General features: G+C 56.5%; 1 protein-coding gene across 1 annotated transcript; it reads right to left on the reverse strand.

Annotated features, from left to right (window-relative positions):
- Positions 1-2,918: 2,918 nt before the first annotated feature.
- Positions 2,919-16,094, reverse strand: GRM6 (glutamate metabotropic receptor 6). The gene is made up of 10 exons (XM_025388054.1): positions 15,591-16,094; positions 13,105-13,321; positions 12,662-12,824; positions 11,845-11,999; positions 10,421-10,561; positions 10,118-10,318; positions 8,041-8,186; positions 7,332-7,955; positions 4,146-4,457; positions 2,919-3,116 (listed from the first exon to the last, which is right to left on the reverse strand). Exons 1-10 carry the CDS (start codon positions 16,092-16,094, stop codon positions 2,919-2,921), a joined length of 2,661 nt encoding a protein of 886 aa, XP_025243839.1.
- Between the last annotated feature and the right edge of the window lie 330 nt (positions 16,095-16,424).

Here is a 16,424-nt window from a genome sequence, read left to right on the forward strand (position 1 = left end):
AAAAAAAAAAAAAAAAAAAAAAAAAAAAAAAAAAAAAACCAGGAATATCTTTAGGGAGGTGTCAGCCTCCACTGAACACCATAGAAACGATCAAAGAGGCTAAGTGCGATGGCTCATGTTTGTAATCCCAGCACTCTGGGAGGTGGAGGCAGGAGGATCGCTTGAGCTCAGAAGTTCGAGATCAGCCTGGGCAACATAGTGAGACCTCGTCTCTACACAAAATAAAAATTAGCTGGTTATGGTGGTGTGCACCAGCTACTCAGGAGGCTGAGGCGGGAGGATCGCTCGAGCCCAGGTCGAGACTACAGTGACCGAGGATTGTGCCACTGCACTCCAGCCTAAGAAACTGAGCAAGACCCTATCTCGAAAAAATAAAATAATAGAAGAAATGATCACAGGCAGAAACCGTGTGTACACACGGAGTGTGGAAAAGCCCTCTTGTGGAAGTCAGTTATTTGTATACCTCAGAAAATTCGGGAAGGAGAGAAACCTTGTGAATGTACTAAATCTGATAGCATCTTCAGTGACAGAGGATGCCCCACTGTACACAGAATGGCTCATGCTGTGGAGATAACCTGCAAGGAGACCGAATGTGAGAAAGCCCACAGGAGGGGGAGAGGCCTCGCGGTGCATCCGAGTTCCTAGAGAGGCCGCAGGCTGAACATGGCAGAGCGTGAAAGTCTTCTGCGGGAAGCCAGGACTCTACGCCAGACCCTCACACTGGGGAGAAATCCTCAACGCAATCAGTGTGGAAGTGCCTTTGCTAATAACTGCTTCTAATTCTGAATCATAGAGTTCAGAGTGGAGAAAACCACACGAATGTAAAACAATGTCTAAAAGTTTCCAACTAGAAGTCAAAACTCATTGCACACCAAGGAATTCATAGTGGGAGAAACACTGAGGAAACAGCAAATGCAGGAAAGCTTTCCCTTGGAGATCAGAGCTCACTGACTCTCAGAGTTCACACAGGGGAAGAACCCTACACAGTCGTGAGTGTGGAACCGCCTTTGGCAAGAAAACATGCCCCGTTACCCAGGAGAGAGACCCTGCGGAATAAATACACTCTGGAAATCGTTCAGCAACAAATGAAGCGTCCTAGTTCGCACTACGGAGAAGCCCTAGGAACACAACAGATGTGGAGAAGGAGAGTCAGCAGTGCAACAAAAATGTGTGTCAGAGGAGAAGCTTTTAAGTTAATTACCTAAAAACTGCAGAAACACCTAGTCCCAAGGTCAAAACCAGCTACGCACCAGAGAAGCTGTATGGGAAAGTCTGTATGTTGTATAAAGTGTGGTTCACCCTCAAAACTAGCTCCAGACATCACATACTAGAGAATGTATTTGATCCTAAACAGTGGTCAATTTAACAAATTTAAATTCTACTCCCAGGGACACAAAATTCCATAACTTAAACCAAGCTTTTTGTAAAAACTATCGATGAAAACCAAACGTGCGTGCATCTGCAGCCCAAGCCTCTTCCTCCCCGGCCTGGTGCTCAGCTTGCAAATGGGTCTTCCCAGTACATACGGGGAATGAACAGTTTCCATCCCCGTCCTGAGCCATCCATCTGGGATTCACCCTCACCACGGACATGGCTGTCTGTCACTGCTCCCAACCTGGAGCTCCTAAACACATCCCCGACCGGAACACAGCACAAATGCAACCCTGCTCCTCGTTCTCACATCACTCCTACTACACGCATGTATCACATCGCTCCTACTACACGCATGTATCACATCGCTCCTACTACACGCATGTATCACATCGCTCCTACTACACGCATGTATCACATCGCTCCTACTACATGCATGTATCACATCGCTCCTACTACACACAAGTATCTGAATTTCTGAAGGTTTGCGGGGTGGGTTTGGTCTTTTTTTTTTTTTTTTTTTTTTTTACANTTTTTTTTTTTTTGAGACAGTCTCACTCTGTTGCCCAGGCTGGAGCACAGTGGTACAATCTCAGCTCACTGCAACCTCCACCTCCCAGGTTCAACTGTTTCTCCTGCCTCAGCCTCCCAAGCAGCTGGGATTACAGGCACCCACCATCACGCCTGGCTAATTTTTGTATTTTTAGTAGAGACGGGGTTTCACCCTGTTGGCCAGGCTGGTCTTGAACTCCTGACCTCAGGTGATCCACCTGCCTTGGCCTCCCAAAGTGCTGGGATTACAGATGTGAGCCACCATGCTGGGCCAAGGTTTGGCGGTGATTTAAGGGAGTACACACAGGGGAGGAAAACAGCTATACTCTAAGTCTGACCTTGCCCAGTCCCAGGGGGATGGCAGGAAAGTCCATGGCATTGGAAATCTCATGGGGGTGTACCCCAATTCCTCAGCTCACGCCCTCGCCCCTGCAGGCCCTTCCCATGTGCACAGGGGTCTCACCCAGGGTCTCTCCCTCCGTGCCAGAGGAATCCTACCCAGGCCTGCGTGCCTCCGTCCAGATGCACAGCCCCAGGTCTCCTCTTGCTGAGACAGCTCCTCCTCCACTGCAACCCCACGTTTCATTCTGGGGTCTACACGTTCTTCCACACTGCCCAGTCCCCAGGTTGTGGGGTTTGACCAAGGGGAGGAAATCCTCAATCCAGGCAAAGCCCGGGGCTTCATCATCATCTTTGGACTTCGGATGAGAGAATAAGTTTAGTTCCTCTCTAGAGCTAGAACCTTCTCGGTGGCTGTTTCCCACCATGGCTAGCGAGTCTAGTCTGTGGTGAGGAAGCATGAAGCTCACATGCTGGAATCAGGGCAGAGCTGGGTCCAATTCCTTCTCAAGGCCAGCCCCACCGATGCAGCGCGTGGTCTTCGCACACTCCCTGCCTCTGACTGTTCACCGTGGACCTGGGCTCTGTAGAGCTTCCACCGTCAGGCAAGAGGAAGAAAGGAGAGGCAGCGAGCAGTCCCGTTCCCGCCTGCCCTGCTACTTGTGGTCCTCTGCATCCTCGCCCTTGGGTGGGGCTGCCACCGTGGAGGTGGCCTTGAGGCTCCGCTTTCGCTTCTGCACATTCTGCTCCGGGTGGAACAGGATGACGTAGGTTTTGGGTACGTAGAGCATGCCGAGGGACACCGACGCACTCAGGCTCAAGGACACGGTTAGTGTGGTTGTCTGAATGTAGATCTAGGCCATGGAAGAGGGGGCGAGATGGGACTCAGCCCTGCTCTCCCTGCCCCGCCCCACACAGTCCTCACTACACAGACTGGAGCTGAGTCTGTTTCAGTTGGGGAACTGGGAATGAGCACTTAGACCAGGACAACAGTATGAGCAGAGGCCCCGGCGCCCGAGGCGCTGGCAACCTCCGTGCAGCTCTGGTGTGGGCAGGAGGGAGGGGTGAGGAGAGGTTATTAACAGAGAGAGACACCTGGGGAAGTGGAAGCCAGAGCTTGTTTCAAATTCATACAAATGAATAAATGGGCAAAGAGTGAATTGAGAAGCAGATGGGCACATAAATGAATGACAGGTGCATAAAATGTTCTGCTGTGTATGTGAATAAATGATGCAGCAATGGGCTGACACATTAATGGGTTGGCAGTTATAAAGCATATGAAAGCCGGGTGCAGTGGCTCACACCTGTAATCCCAGCACTTTGGGAGGCCGAGGCAGATGGGTCACCTGAGGTCAGGAGTTTGAGACCAACCTGACCAATATGGTGAAACGCTGTCTCTATTAAAAATACAAAAATTGCCCAGGCGTGGTGGCGGGCGCCTGTAGTCCCAGCTACTCGGGAGGCTGAGGCAGGAGAATCACTTGGCCCAGGAGGCAGAGCTTGCAGTGAGCTGAGATCACACCACTGCACTCCAGTCTGGGTAACAGAGTGAGACTCTGTCTCAAAAAAAAAAAAAAAAAGCATATGAAGAACTTGAATTAAAAAAAAAAAAAAGCTAACTCGCTGACAGAGTGAGGCAACATCTCTCAAAGTAATGAAAATGATAAAAAAAAAAAAGAAAAAGAAGAAGAGTGGAAGTTAAGAAGAGGGCTTAGAAGCCTAGATAAGTGAATGAATGAACAAAGAAAGAAGGGAATGAGTGAATGAACAAGCAGCCGGATACGGGATAAACAAAAGCGCGAACAAGCATTTAAGCTCGCGAATGAATCAACCGGCAGGACAGGCAGGAAACAGGCAGTGCGACCTCCTGGGGACCTCATTACCTTTTCAGCTGACTGGGCAGTGCCAAAGAAGATAGGCACGAATGCCAGCCAGATGATGCAGGTGGTGTACATGGTGAAGCCGATGGGCTTGGCCTCGTTGAAGGTCTCGGGCACGCCTCGGGCCTTGATGGCGTACACTGTGCACGTGACCATGAGCAGGAGGCTGTAGCCCAGGCAGCCGATGAGAGACAGATCCGACATGTCACACTTGAGCACCCCTCTGGCCTGCTCCGGGTCCACCGTGCGCTGCTCCTCATAGTCAATCACGCTGTGTGGGGGCCGGGCCCCCAGCCATGCTATCACCCCCACCACCTGCAGGAGCCAACACTGCATCAGACACAGCACCTTCCATTGCAGCCCTGATGGACGCCCCTGCAGGTCGGGATGCCCCTGAGGCTCTGCCTATGGAGTGGGGTGTCCCCCTCTTCGTGGTGCCTCTCAGGAGTACTCAGTGGAGAAGAGGGGACGGCAGCCCAGGAAGGGACAGCCCAAGAGGGGCCCATCCACCCAGCCAAAGGCCCGTGACCTGGCAGCCGTGGAGAAGGGCTGTGCTGGCCGTATATGTTGGCAACATCAGCGCAGTGTGCGTAAGAGGCAGCTTGGTGTCCTCTTCCTGCATGCTAGCCATTACCAATGCCATTTACTGCGCCCCTTCAAGGTAGACGGCTGAGGCCGGAAGCCCTGGAACTGAGGCCGGACTTGCACCGCCCCTCTAGCCTCCTCACATGTAGTGAGCTTCAAAATAAGGGCACGTCCCAGGCAAGAGAAGCAAAGGAGCACTCGGTGGGGAGGAGCAGGAATGGGAGCTGATGCTGAGGAGGACTGGAGTCTGTGCAGGCCCTCACACGGAGGAGGTGGAATTACCATTCCCTCACATGACAGGAAACACAACCTCGAGCCAAGGAAAGCTGGGAACAGGAACGAAGCCACCTGCATAAAGGTGGGACCCTGGAAGGGCTGCCCCGCACGTTTGTGCAGGTTGTTCACTGCACAAGAGCGCCTGATTGGGGGCGGGGATCTGGAATCCAGCCTGCACGCCAGTGCCGTGCCGAGCACCTGGAGCGGGGCCATGTGAGCCTGCCGGAAGGGATGCTTTGCAGTCATCTGCCAACCCAGAAGAAGCAGCTTTTTGTGCTTCTCCCAAAGGCAGCAGACTCCTGAACAAAGGACCTTCCAAAACAAGTTTGGAAGTTCCTACTAGAACAAGGCTCCAGGTAGGGGAAAAAAAAAAAAAAAGTTGCTTATGAGAAACAAACACGCAAGTCCAGGGACGCACAGCGGTAACAAGCAAAATGGCCCACAGATGCCGCAGCCCGTGGAGCTGAAAGCGAGCCAGCACGCCTCACTCGGAACGAACTCCTGCAAAATAACAGCAAATGAGCAAAGGACAGGAACAGGCTGAGCCCAGGAGAGGAAAGCCCCATGCCCGGTGCACTCGTACTAAGTGCAGGCAAATTAAAACCACAATGAGATGTCACTTCACATCTCGTCATGATGTAGTCATGGCAAAAACACCCAGTGCAGTTGCAGGCTTGTGTTTTTTAAAACATCCCTTGTATCTGGAAAGTGGGGCGGGCGATGACTGAGGCTGGGGAGGAGAGCTGGGGGTCCCCAGTGGGGTCTAAGCATCTCCACCTGGGGGTGGGGGAGCACGGAGCACCTCAGGCCGGGACGTAGAGGGCACCTGCTCAGGATGTGCAGCACACGGAGACCCTGGGCCTGACCGGGGGACACTCAGGCCCTGTTATCTGGAAGAAGATGGGAGTACCTCCTAGTCACGGAGAACTGCATGACCTGAGGCATGTGGTGTGTGTGGAACCAACAGAGAAGGGGCTCACTGGGAGTGCACAGTGCTGTCTCCAAATGGGTGAGCAGGTGTTCGCACTGAGGCCGCCCTCCACCTAGCCCTGAAACCCAGCTGGCCCTGCAGTGTCACACCAGGTCACCCTCCCCAAGCCATCTGTCTCCCGTACTCTTTGCATAGAAAACATCCAGGGCGTCCCGGACTCCCAGAGTTGTCTCCAAGGCTGTACTAACTTTACCATCTTAGGAAAATCCCCCAAAGGAGCTGCATTTTTTAATGCACAACACCACACGAAACACTGGCCACTGGGTGGGATTCGATCTCCACTCCACAGTAAAATGTTGGACCCTATGCCTCTTATCCACACTGCCCCAGTGAACAGGACAGCAGAGACTCCCTTGTGCAAACAGGAAAACCAGTCAGATAGCTCTTCATCCTATTTCCATATGTGAGCCAAATTGTGGAAGAGCATGTTTGGTTTATGAAAATAACTTCACTGTTGCACAGAAAGGTCTCTGGAGGCCCACACTCCCCACCTTACTGCCCTGTTCTCCTTCAGGGACCCAGCAGGGGAGCTGGCGGCCCTAACAGAGCTGCTGTCACAGGACAGGAGGAGCTCCATTTCCTGTGGCCTTAAAAAAAAAAAAAAATGGCTGGTCGCGGTGGCTCACGCCTGTAATCCCAGCACTTTGGGAGGCTGAGGCGGGTGGGTCACGAGGTCAGGAGATCAAGACCATCCTGGCTAACACGGTGAAACCCCGTCTCTACTGAAAAATACAAAAAAATTAGCCGGGCGAGGTGGCAGGCACCTGTAGTCCCAGCTACTCGGGAGGATGAGGCAGGAGAATGGCGTGAACCCGGGGGGCAGAGCTTGTAGTGAGCAGAGATCGAGCAACTGCACTCCAGCCTGGGCGACAGAGTGAGACGCTGTCTCAAAAAAAAAATAAAAAAGAAAGAAAGAAAGAAAAAAAGCCCCACAGGAACTAAAACAGAAAAGAGTGGCTCTAAAAACAGCATTTCTCTTTTTGTTTTGAGACAGGGTCTCACTCTGACACCCAAGCTGGACTGCAGTGGTGCAATCTCAGCTCACAGCAACCTTCAACTCTCCGGCTAAAGCGATCCTCCTATCTCAGCCTCCCAAGTAGTTAGGACTACAGGCATGCACCACCACGCCCGGCTAATTTTCATATTTTTTTGCAGAGACAGGGTCATGCCATGTTGCCCAGGCTGGTCTCAAACTCCTGGACTCAGGTGATCCACCCACCTTGGCCTCCCAAATTGCGGGGATTACAGGCGTGTGCCACTGTGCCTGGCCTTTTCTGCTTTGTTAATTTGTGGACAGTCCCCCCCATGCCCTGGCCCTTGGGAGCCTACGGACCCACCTGCAGGGAGGTGAGGCTGAAGGTGATGGCCAGCTGTGAGGTGGGGCTGATGAAGGGAGGGGGTGTGACCGAGCGCTTGCCCTGCTCAAAGATGCGGTAGATACGGTTGGTCTTGGTGAGCAGGGCAGAGTAGCTGAGGGTCGTGCCTAGGCCCAGGAAAAGCCTGCGTGTGGCACAGACCACGGCCCCAGGCTCAGCCACCATGAGGAAGGTGATGGCGTAGATGAGGAAGATGCCGGTGAGGAGGACGTAGCTGAGCTCTCGGCCCGAGGCCCGGACAATGGGCGTGTTGTTGTGTCGCATGAAGGTGGCCACCACTGTGGTAGTGGCCATGATGCCCAGCACGGCCAGGAGGAGCGGCAGGGCTGCCCAGGGGGAGGACCAGCTCAGGCGCACCACAGGCGTGGGGCGGCAGCCGGTGTGGTTGGGCGTGGGCCTCATGTCCCCAGGACAGGCCTCGCACGTGAACTCGTCCACCTGGAAGCGGTACCCGTCACAGGCCTCGCAGTGCCAACAGCAGGGGACGCCCTTCACCATCTTCTTCCGCTCCCCTGGCCCACAGGGGAGGCTGCACAGAGACGAGGGCACCTCGTGGGGGTCGCCAGACCACTGCAGGGCCTCCACCTGGGACGCACAAAACACAGGCTGGGGGCCTCTGCCTCCGGGATCCTGGGCCCATGCCCACCCGGGGCTTGGTCTGCACACTCACATCCAGTCTGAGGGTCTCTGCCCACTGGCCCACTGCCTGGTACCCGCCACTGCTGGCACTGCCGTTGGTGGCCTGGTACTGGAAGATGTCGTACCGCCCGGGCGCATCTCCGTTTTCGTTGAACATCACGGGGGTTCCTGCGCTGCCTGGAGAGAGAGCCCGTCATGCTTGCTGGTCCTCCAGCCCAGCAGAGCTGTCTCCCGGGGAGGCCCCAGGGACCAGCAGGAGAAAGGAGGCGCTTAACAAGCATCACTGCTCATGAGGGACGTGCAAATCCAAGCCGCAGGGAAATCCCCCTTCACCCATTGGGATGGTTTCTATCCAAGAACCAGAAAATCACAAGTGTGTTGCGCGTGCGGAGAGGTCGGAACCCTTGTGCACGGTGGATGGGAAAAGGCTGCAGCCGCTGCAGAAAACAGTGTGGAGGCTCCTCAAAAAATTAAACACACGACCCAGCAATTCCACTCCTGGGTAGATGCCCAAAAGACTAGAAAGCAGGGCGGCAAAGAAATACTTGTACAGCCGTGTTCACAGCAGCATTATTCGCATAGCCACAAGACGAGAGCAACCCGAGGGTCCACTGACAGAGAATGGACGAGCATGATGGGGCCATTCCTACGATGGGATGCGATTCAGCCTTCAAGAGGAAGGCAGTTCTGACCCATGCTATAAAATAGATGGACCTTGAGGACATGATGCTCAGTGAAACAAGCCAGTCACACATGGGCAAATACTGTCTGATTCCACCGCAGGAGGTACCGAGGACAGAAAATTCGTAGAGAGGAGCAGTGGAACGGTGGTTGCAGGTGCTGGCGGGCGGAGGGCATGGGGAAGTGTTTAATGTGTACAGAGTTATGGTTTCACAGATGAAGAGTTCTGGGGATAGATGGTGGTGATGGTTGCATAACATTGTGAATTTATTTTTATTTATTTATTTATTTTTTTGAGACAGTCTCATTCTGTTGCCCAGGCTGGAGTGCAGTGGCACAATCCCAGCTCACTGCAACCTCTGCCTCCTGGGTTCAAGCGATTCTCCTGTCTCAGCCTCCCCGAGTAGCGTGGATTACAGGCACTCGCCACCATGCCTAGCTAATTTTTGTATTTTTAATAGAGACGGGGTTTCACCATGTTGGCCAGGCTGGTCTCGAACTCCTGACCTCTAGTGATCCACCTGCCTCGGCCTCCCAAAGTGCTGGGATTACTGGAGTGAGCCACCGCACCCAGCCTGAATGTATTTAATATCACTGAACTCTACACTTAAACATGGTTAAGGTGATACATTTTATATTATGTGCATTTTATCACAATTAAAAATGAAAAAGGTTTCACGGTCCAGGCTAGGGGATGAGTTCACATATGGAGAGAGGTCTGAGTGACAGTATGAGATTGGAATGACTTGAACAATGAGCTCTATTTTTCTTACGAGCTTGCTCCACCCGCCTGCAGAGCTGCGCTGGGGTCATGTTAAGTTGACTTGATTAGCAGAGAGCATGGGGGAGAGAAGGTGGTGAGTGAGTGTTTAGTGAAGAGTGGAGTTTAGAACTGTGTAAAGGATAGTGATTGAACAGAAAGTCATCTCTCCACAAATCGTGGACACAGCTTGAGTCCACTGGAGTCTTCTCAAAAGACACAATTTTGAGCCCTGACCACACACCAAGCCTGGGGCCAAGGCACAGGTCAGACCCACGCTTGTGCCTAGTGCATGACTGAGTGGGTGGCATGTCCCTGCGTAAATGCCCCATGTGCGCCCCCAGGGTCCAGACACCCTCAAGCTCTGCGCAGTGGAGGGGAGTGTGTTGTGACCCACTGAGGGTTCCTGGCAGAAGGGATCAGAGAAGCTCCCCAGCATCTCAACGGTGCAAACCAGCGCAGGGAACATTGAAGCCTGGGGAGGGAGCAGGTGTTAAAACGTGGGGACCGGAACTTGTCTCACGTCTTTGGCACTCAGCCCCAGGTGCCCCCATTAGACCACTCAGCCTCTCCCAGCCCTTCTACCCTGAGGTCATCCCAGGCCTCACAGACAAATCCAGCCCCCAAGCTGCCCTTCACTGCTGCAGGGGTGCAGGCACCCACTCACCATTGAAGCGGACAGCTCGAATATACTGCAGGAGCGTCCGCCCATCGGTGGGTTCCATCGCCGGGCACAGGCCTGTGTGCCCAGGGCAGAGCGCCTGGTGCATGCTGTGGAGGGCATGGGCAATGGCGTACACTGCATCAATCACGAACTGCACCTTGCCCTCCTGCTCGTAGGTGGAGTCCCGGCCGATGCGTTCCTCGCCTGTCCTAGGGATGCCCAGAGAAAGTGTGCCCGGCCGCCATGCACCCAACCTGGCCTCCCACCTTCCCCCTCCCCAGCCTCTCCACCCTGCGCAGCTCTCACCTGTGCATTTGCGGGTGGAATCATCTGACTGGGTACCTGAGCGGGTCAGTTTGCAGTTAAAATTCTCTTCCCAGAACTCGGCAAACCAGATGTTCCTGCGGTTGTTCTCCAGGGACCGAGTCATGAAGTACTGGTCAAATCCTACAGAGACGGAAGGAGGGGGAGGGAGGCGCCGACCTGAGCCAGCTGTGTTTCTCCTGTGTCTCTCTGCCACTTGCTCACTTTTCAGCTAGGAGTGGCCAGGTGACCAAGTTCTGACTGGTGGACTCAGAGCCAACTGGAGGTTCCAGGGCAGCCTTTACATGCTGATGTAAACGCAGAGCCTCACCATTTGAAAGACTTTTATCCCTGCTCCCTCTTTTGGTGGAATAAAAGAATGGACAGAGCCCAGGGCTTTGAGAGCATCATTCACTCACTGCCCCACACCTAAAGTCGCCACCTCTCAGACCCTGTGTCTCGTGAGGAGATGCCTTCATCGCTAAAACCACTCTCAGTCCAGGCTGCCACCTGCGCCCAAATGCATCGTAGCTGAAATGAAAGGTGTGCCGGTGTATATCCCCCCTACGACTGGGAGGCCCCCGCAGCCAGGGCTCAGCCTTTCCAGGGTCTGTATTTCAAAAAATAGCCCTGAAGTATGTCACCAAGGCGTCCTCAGTCCGGCCTTGGGGAAAATGAGCAATCCTATTGTAAAGGGAACCATCTGTTCCTGCTGGATTCATCCAGATCCACAGGTGGGACTGGGGGTGCAAGGGCCTCATCACTTTGATCAACAGGATGGTATATCCCATATCCTTGGTTTCTCTCCCTCCCACCCTCACCCTCAGATTAGAGTGTCTTTGGCAGCACTAGAAACACAGGCACTAAATTAGAAAACAAAACTGGCCGGGCGTGGTGGCTCACGCCTATAATCCCAGCACTTTGGGAGGCCGAGGTGGGCAGATCATGAGGTCAGGAGATCGAGACCATCCTGGCTAACACGGTGAAACCCCGTCTCTACTAAAAATACAAAAAACTAGCCGGGCGAGGCGGCGGGCGCCTGTAGTCCCAGCTACTAGGAGGCTGGGGCAGGAGAATGGCGTAAACTCAGGAGGTGGAGCTTGCAGTGAGCTGAGATCGGGTCACTGCACTCCAGCCCGGGTGACAGAGCAAGACTCCATCTCATTAAAAAAACAAAAACAAACAAACAAACAAAAAACCAACGGTTTCTCCCCACCCGGTGAGTGGAGTGTCCTTTTCCTCGCACGCCATCCCAGTCGAGCACTGCTCGGAGGGACGCGTCCACAGATTATCAGAATCATAGGATCCGGGGAGCTGAGAAGGGATCTGGATTATGGCACCAATTACACAGATGCAGAAAATGATCGTCCCCAAGAGGGGGTGCTGGGGAGACGCTGCGGTGGGGACCGCAGCGCCCCTGGACTCACCGTCGATGGAGGCCCTTTTGGGCAGGATGGTGATGGCCCCGACGGCCACGTCCTCCAGGCTCAAGATGGGCGAGGTCTTGGCCCCCCAGCTGTCGGAACCGACCCACAGGAAGTGGCCGGTCAGGTTGGCCTGGCGAGCGGCCTCCAGGACCCGCCTGGGAGGAGCACGGCTGGAGTGAGGGAGGGCCCGGGAGCCTCCTCCAGCTTGGCCCATATTCCTTCCCACTCTGTCCATCTCCCCTGCTCTGCAATCACTCACCAGATCCTTGTTGCTCAGGAAAAACGGGGCTTGGGGCATTTGGGGCACTTTCCCTGGGTTCTCCTCTGACCCTAGGCCTGCCCACCTGCTCTGCCCACTGTAACCCACTGTACAGGGGGCTCAGAGGGGCTCCCTGGGGAAAAATCCAGTTCGAAGCCACCCCCTCCCCACATGCCTCCACCAGCGTCATGCCCAGCCTCCCAGGCTGGAGATGAACTCAGGCTGGGGCCTGCAGCCTCTCTGTGGACCCCGGGCTCCTTCCCTGACAGCTCCTTTTCTGCACTGGGGTCTGCCCACAGGTCCCTCCCCACACTCCGGGAGCTGTAAACACAGACACATGTTCTGTGCGCTATTCAGTCTGGGCTTGTGGCATCTCCCCGGACCAGGCTGCTTTGCCGCTGGGGGCACCAGAATCGGAGGCGGCAGCAGGGAAGGTGGGGGGTGCGGGGAGCAGGGGAAAGGGAGGCCGGCAGGGTGTGTAAGGTGGTGATGTGCAAGAGGAGGGTTGGGACCCTCAGGGAGAGCCCCAGGAGCCCAGTGATTGTGCCACTGTCCCACCTGATGTCATCCTCATTGGCAAAGATGATGATGCCCCGGGCATTGGGTGTCTCCATGAGTCTCCTGATCACCTTGTTGAACTCTCCCGGCTTCGGTTCCCTGGGAATCTTGATAGACTGGGCAATACAGACCCCCCCCTGGGTGTTGGGGGTGCCAAAGTCAGCTTCTGTCCCACCCACCCACACACCCACCTGGCCCCTGCTACATAGGACTGTGTAGCCTGACTGAAGGATCTGCAGGGGTGAGATCTGGCCTGCACCCTCCGCCAAGCCTGAGGCAGGGCTGAGTCGTCCAAAAGAAAGAGGCCTGCCCACATGGAGCACCAGCCAGGCAACCTCGACCCACCATGGACCCGGGCCCCCCATCTTTCTGCTTCTGCCCCACCCGAGGGCCCCGGGCCCACACTATGGAGACTCCTTGGTGCCTCGGAGCCCCCAGCTCACCAGCCTCTCGGGAGATCTGAACGAAGGCCTCAACCCCGCTCTCGCCATAGTTGCCCTCAGAGGCCAGCGTGGACACATAGTTCCATCCCAGTGCCCTCACGATGTCCACCATGGCCTGGGCCTGGTAGGAGTCGGGCGGCACCACCCGGGAGAAGAAGTCATAGCGCGTGGAGTCGCTGAGCTCCGGGGCTGTGGAGGCGTAGCTGATCTGCGGTATCTGGAGGGCGGGAAGGACAGCCGGGCTGTGGACGGAGGTCAGTAACTCGAGAGAGGGAGGGCAAGGGGGGCTCAGGAACGGACGGGGCACCGAAGGTGTGGGGCTGGGACCTGGGACACAGATGGGGCACAGAAAGCTTGGGGTGGGGACCTGGGGCCAGCTGGAGCAGCCACCTGGAAAGGCTAGAAGCTGTGGGCGAGGTCTGCGTTTTGTGAGTGGGCCTGAGAACTCTGTGAATGTTGTGCATGTGGGAGGTATGCAGGACTAGGGGAGAGGGCAGGACCGCCACGTATACTGGCACAAGCTGTGTCCTGAACAAGACCCCCCCAGCAGAGGGCCTGCAGCCCATCCAGCTGCATCTGCCTGTCCCAGTCGGCCCCAGGGGAAAGCACCGTTTCTTGATTCACACCAAGGGATGGTCTGCAGGGGCGGACAGCCCTAGCAGGGATTAGGGAAGACAGGGAAGCACCAGGGGGTGTTTGATTTAAAGCAGTGTCTGGCCTAGAATGGCGTTTGTTGGAAACTGGGTTTCTCTGCATGCATTACAGTGATTAACATCAGAGATCAGAGGCTGAACTGACCGGGGAGTGTGGAGGCGGAGGCACAGGGCTGAGAAGGCCGCCAAGAGGGGGCTCCAGGGCTCCAGGGTAAAGAGGGGCTACAGCAGGAGCTGGTGTGAAGGCCAGAGAGGAGAATTTCTGGAAGGAGGGAGGGGGACTGCTCCAGGGTTGTTTGAAGCAGGATAGAAAGTATAGAGACAGCAGGAAAAGGAACCCGGGAGTGGCAGGGAGAGAGAAAGAGGGAAGGTGCGGGTGGAGAGAAACAAGGAGAAAGAGAGAGAAAGAGAGAGAGAACTGAGGAGTACAGGAGACGAGAAAGGCCCAGTGGCCACAGCTCTGTGAATAATGCTGTGGTCCTCAAGCCCTCCCGGACACTTGAGTTTGGGAACAACCTTCCCATGCCCCCTGGACCTCCTGAGGGAAGTTAATTTAAAATGCCTGCCAGCTCGGTGATGTGGCTGGGAAATGAACGTATTTCCTTTAGACCAGGAATTGCAGCATCTTGCCTGTGACTGTGTGTTGCACAGTTTTTATTAATGTCTGCATTTCTAGCCGGGCAGCACAACCTCAGTCTGGGCTGAGCTAGCAGCAGCGGGCCCTGGGTTCACAGAGTCCTGCCCGCCTGAATACCCAGCTGGGCCGCTGAAGGCCTTGGGGTCTGGGATCTCTGCATTCGACCTAGAGGACAGAGACAGAAACTAGAGCTCTAGGCAGGGCCGGGAACACACACAGGCGGGTGAAAAACCCCGGGGCGGCCACACAGCCTGTCTGGTGCCAGCGTGGAGGTGACATATCAACACTGCCAATCCGAGGAAACGGGGATGGGCGCTTCCATGTGCGCAGACGATGCGGAGCGGGGCGGCCCCGCACGCCTGGAGCAAACACAGACGCTGCTCCGGGGAGAGAGAAGCTCTGGGGAAAGAGAAGTTCCTCCCCTGGGCAGATGGAGGCTAGGCCTTCCTCCTTCACAGAACCCCAGAAAAACTGTCCCACAAAACCCCCAAACCTGTATGCCAAAGCCCCCTAATCCCGACTCTGCTGGCCCCTAGGACTGCAAGGAACACGCTGCCCTCACAGGACAGTTCCCTACCTTTGAGGACAGTGCGAGGCCAGCCCGGGCACCTACACAGGGCGGGGTGCAGGAGACCAGCGGTCACAAGGGAACGCCCCACCCTGCTCTCAGACGCCCCTTGAGGGAGGGTTCGAGGCAGACGTTTTGAAAATAAACTTAAATGATGAAAAAAGAGAAGGTCCAGACCTTTCGGGCCTATCCACCCCCAATAGCAGCCCCGGGACACGTCCCAGTTGTTGCTCTGGAAGAAAGGCCCGGACTCCAAATAAAGCTCCGCAGGCCGAGGGGGCAGGAGCACCTTGTGTGGGTGGAGGGGGTGTGCCCAGAACAAGGGCAGGCTGGCAAATGGGGACTGAAGTCAGGCCGCCCTCCGCAGCCAACCGGCCAGAGGCGTAGGTGGCACCTGCCCGGGAAGGGCGCCCTTGCGGGGCGGGGTAGACACGGGCGGCTGGAGTGGTCGGGTGGATCCGATTCAAGCCTGCGTCGGGCCCCACTGACAGGACTTCTTTGACGCTGTGTGAACTCTAGTGATTAAAACGGAGACTCTTCCAGAAGAAGTAAAGGAGTGAGACTTGGGCCACCCCAGGGCGAGGACGGGAGAGACGCTGGACACCCAGCCCGGCCCCGCGGCCCTCACCGCAAACAGGCGCAGCACGTTGGCGACCATGATGGAGACGGAGCTGGCCGAGGCGCCCACGACGGCCACGACGCGCTCGGGGGGCGCGGTGCGCAGCGGAGGGACGCCTCCCGGGCAGCGCAAGCCCACCTCGTCGCCGTCGCCGCGGCCGCGGATCAGCGCCTGCACGAAGCTCAGCGCCTGCTCCAGCGCGTAGGTGTCCCGCGAGCAGGTGTCCAGCAGCCGCGCGCCCAGGCGCACGCCGGGCAGCAGCTCGGGGTCGGCGTTCACGCGGTCCAGCGCGTACAGCATGGCCTCCAGCCGGTGCACGCCCTGCTCCTTCTTCAGCGGCCCGCACGCCCGGCCCGCCGCGCCCCGCGCGTGCACCGGGAACAGGCCGCCCAGCGTCAGGCCGCCCGCCAGCCGCACAGAGCCCGCGGCGCGCGCCAGGCCCGCCTGCGCCAACCACGCCAGCGGCAGCAGCGCCACGAGCAGCGGCTCCCGGGCTCTCCCGGGCCGCGCCATCGCCTGGTCTAGCGGGCTGCGGGGAGACAGAGGGGCGGGAACGCTCTGAGGGCTGGGGAGGGAGAGCGCAGGCCCGGGGCGCGGGGAGGGACACGGGGTCCTGGGGAGAAGGCGCTCGGGGCGCGCCTTCCACTTTGGCTCTGGGGAGTTAGCTCAGCCGGCCTGCCCAGGCCTCCGGCTCTCTCTTAAAGGCGCTGAACCGTATCGCCCGGGGTCCCGCCCGACCACTGCCTCCACCCCTCCAGCCCTGCCACTTCCCGACAGCCTGGTCCTTCTTCCTCCGGGTCCATTCCCAGCGCACACCCGGGCTCCCTCCCCAGCCAGTCACCT

This window comes from Theropithecus gelada, chromosome 6 (assembly GCF_003255815.1).
Source record: "Theropithecus gelada isolate Dixy chromosome 6, Tgel_1.0, whole genome shotgun sequence".
Taxonomy (NCBI): domain Eukaryota; kingdom Metazoa; phylum Chordata; class Mammalia; order Primates; family Cercopithecidae; genus Theropithecus; species Theropithecus gelada.

What these genes read in the sequence shown, in the direction of transcription:
- GRM6 (XM_025388054.1), bottom strand. Translation starts at nt 16,094, where the DNA reads ATGGCGCGGCCCGGGAGAGCCCGGGAGCCGCTGCTCGTGGCGCTGCTG. An exon ending in CAAAAGGGCCTCCATCGACG is followed by an intron (nt 10,562 to 11,844) that starts GTGAGTCCAGGG and finishes CCGTCTCTGTAG; the next exon opens with GATTTGACCAGTACTTCATG. An exon ending in CTGCCCAGTCAGCTGAAAAG is followed by an intron (nt 3,117 to 4,145) that starts GTAATGAGGTCC and finishes TCCATGGCCTAG; the next exon opens with ATCTACATTCAGACAACCAC.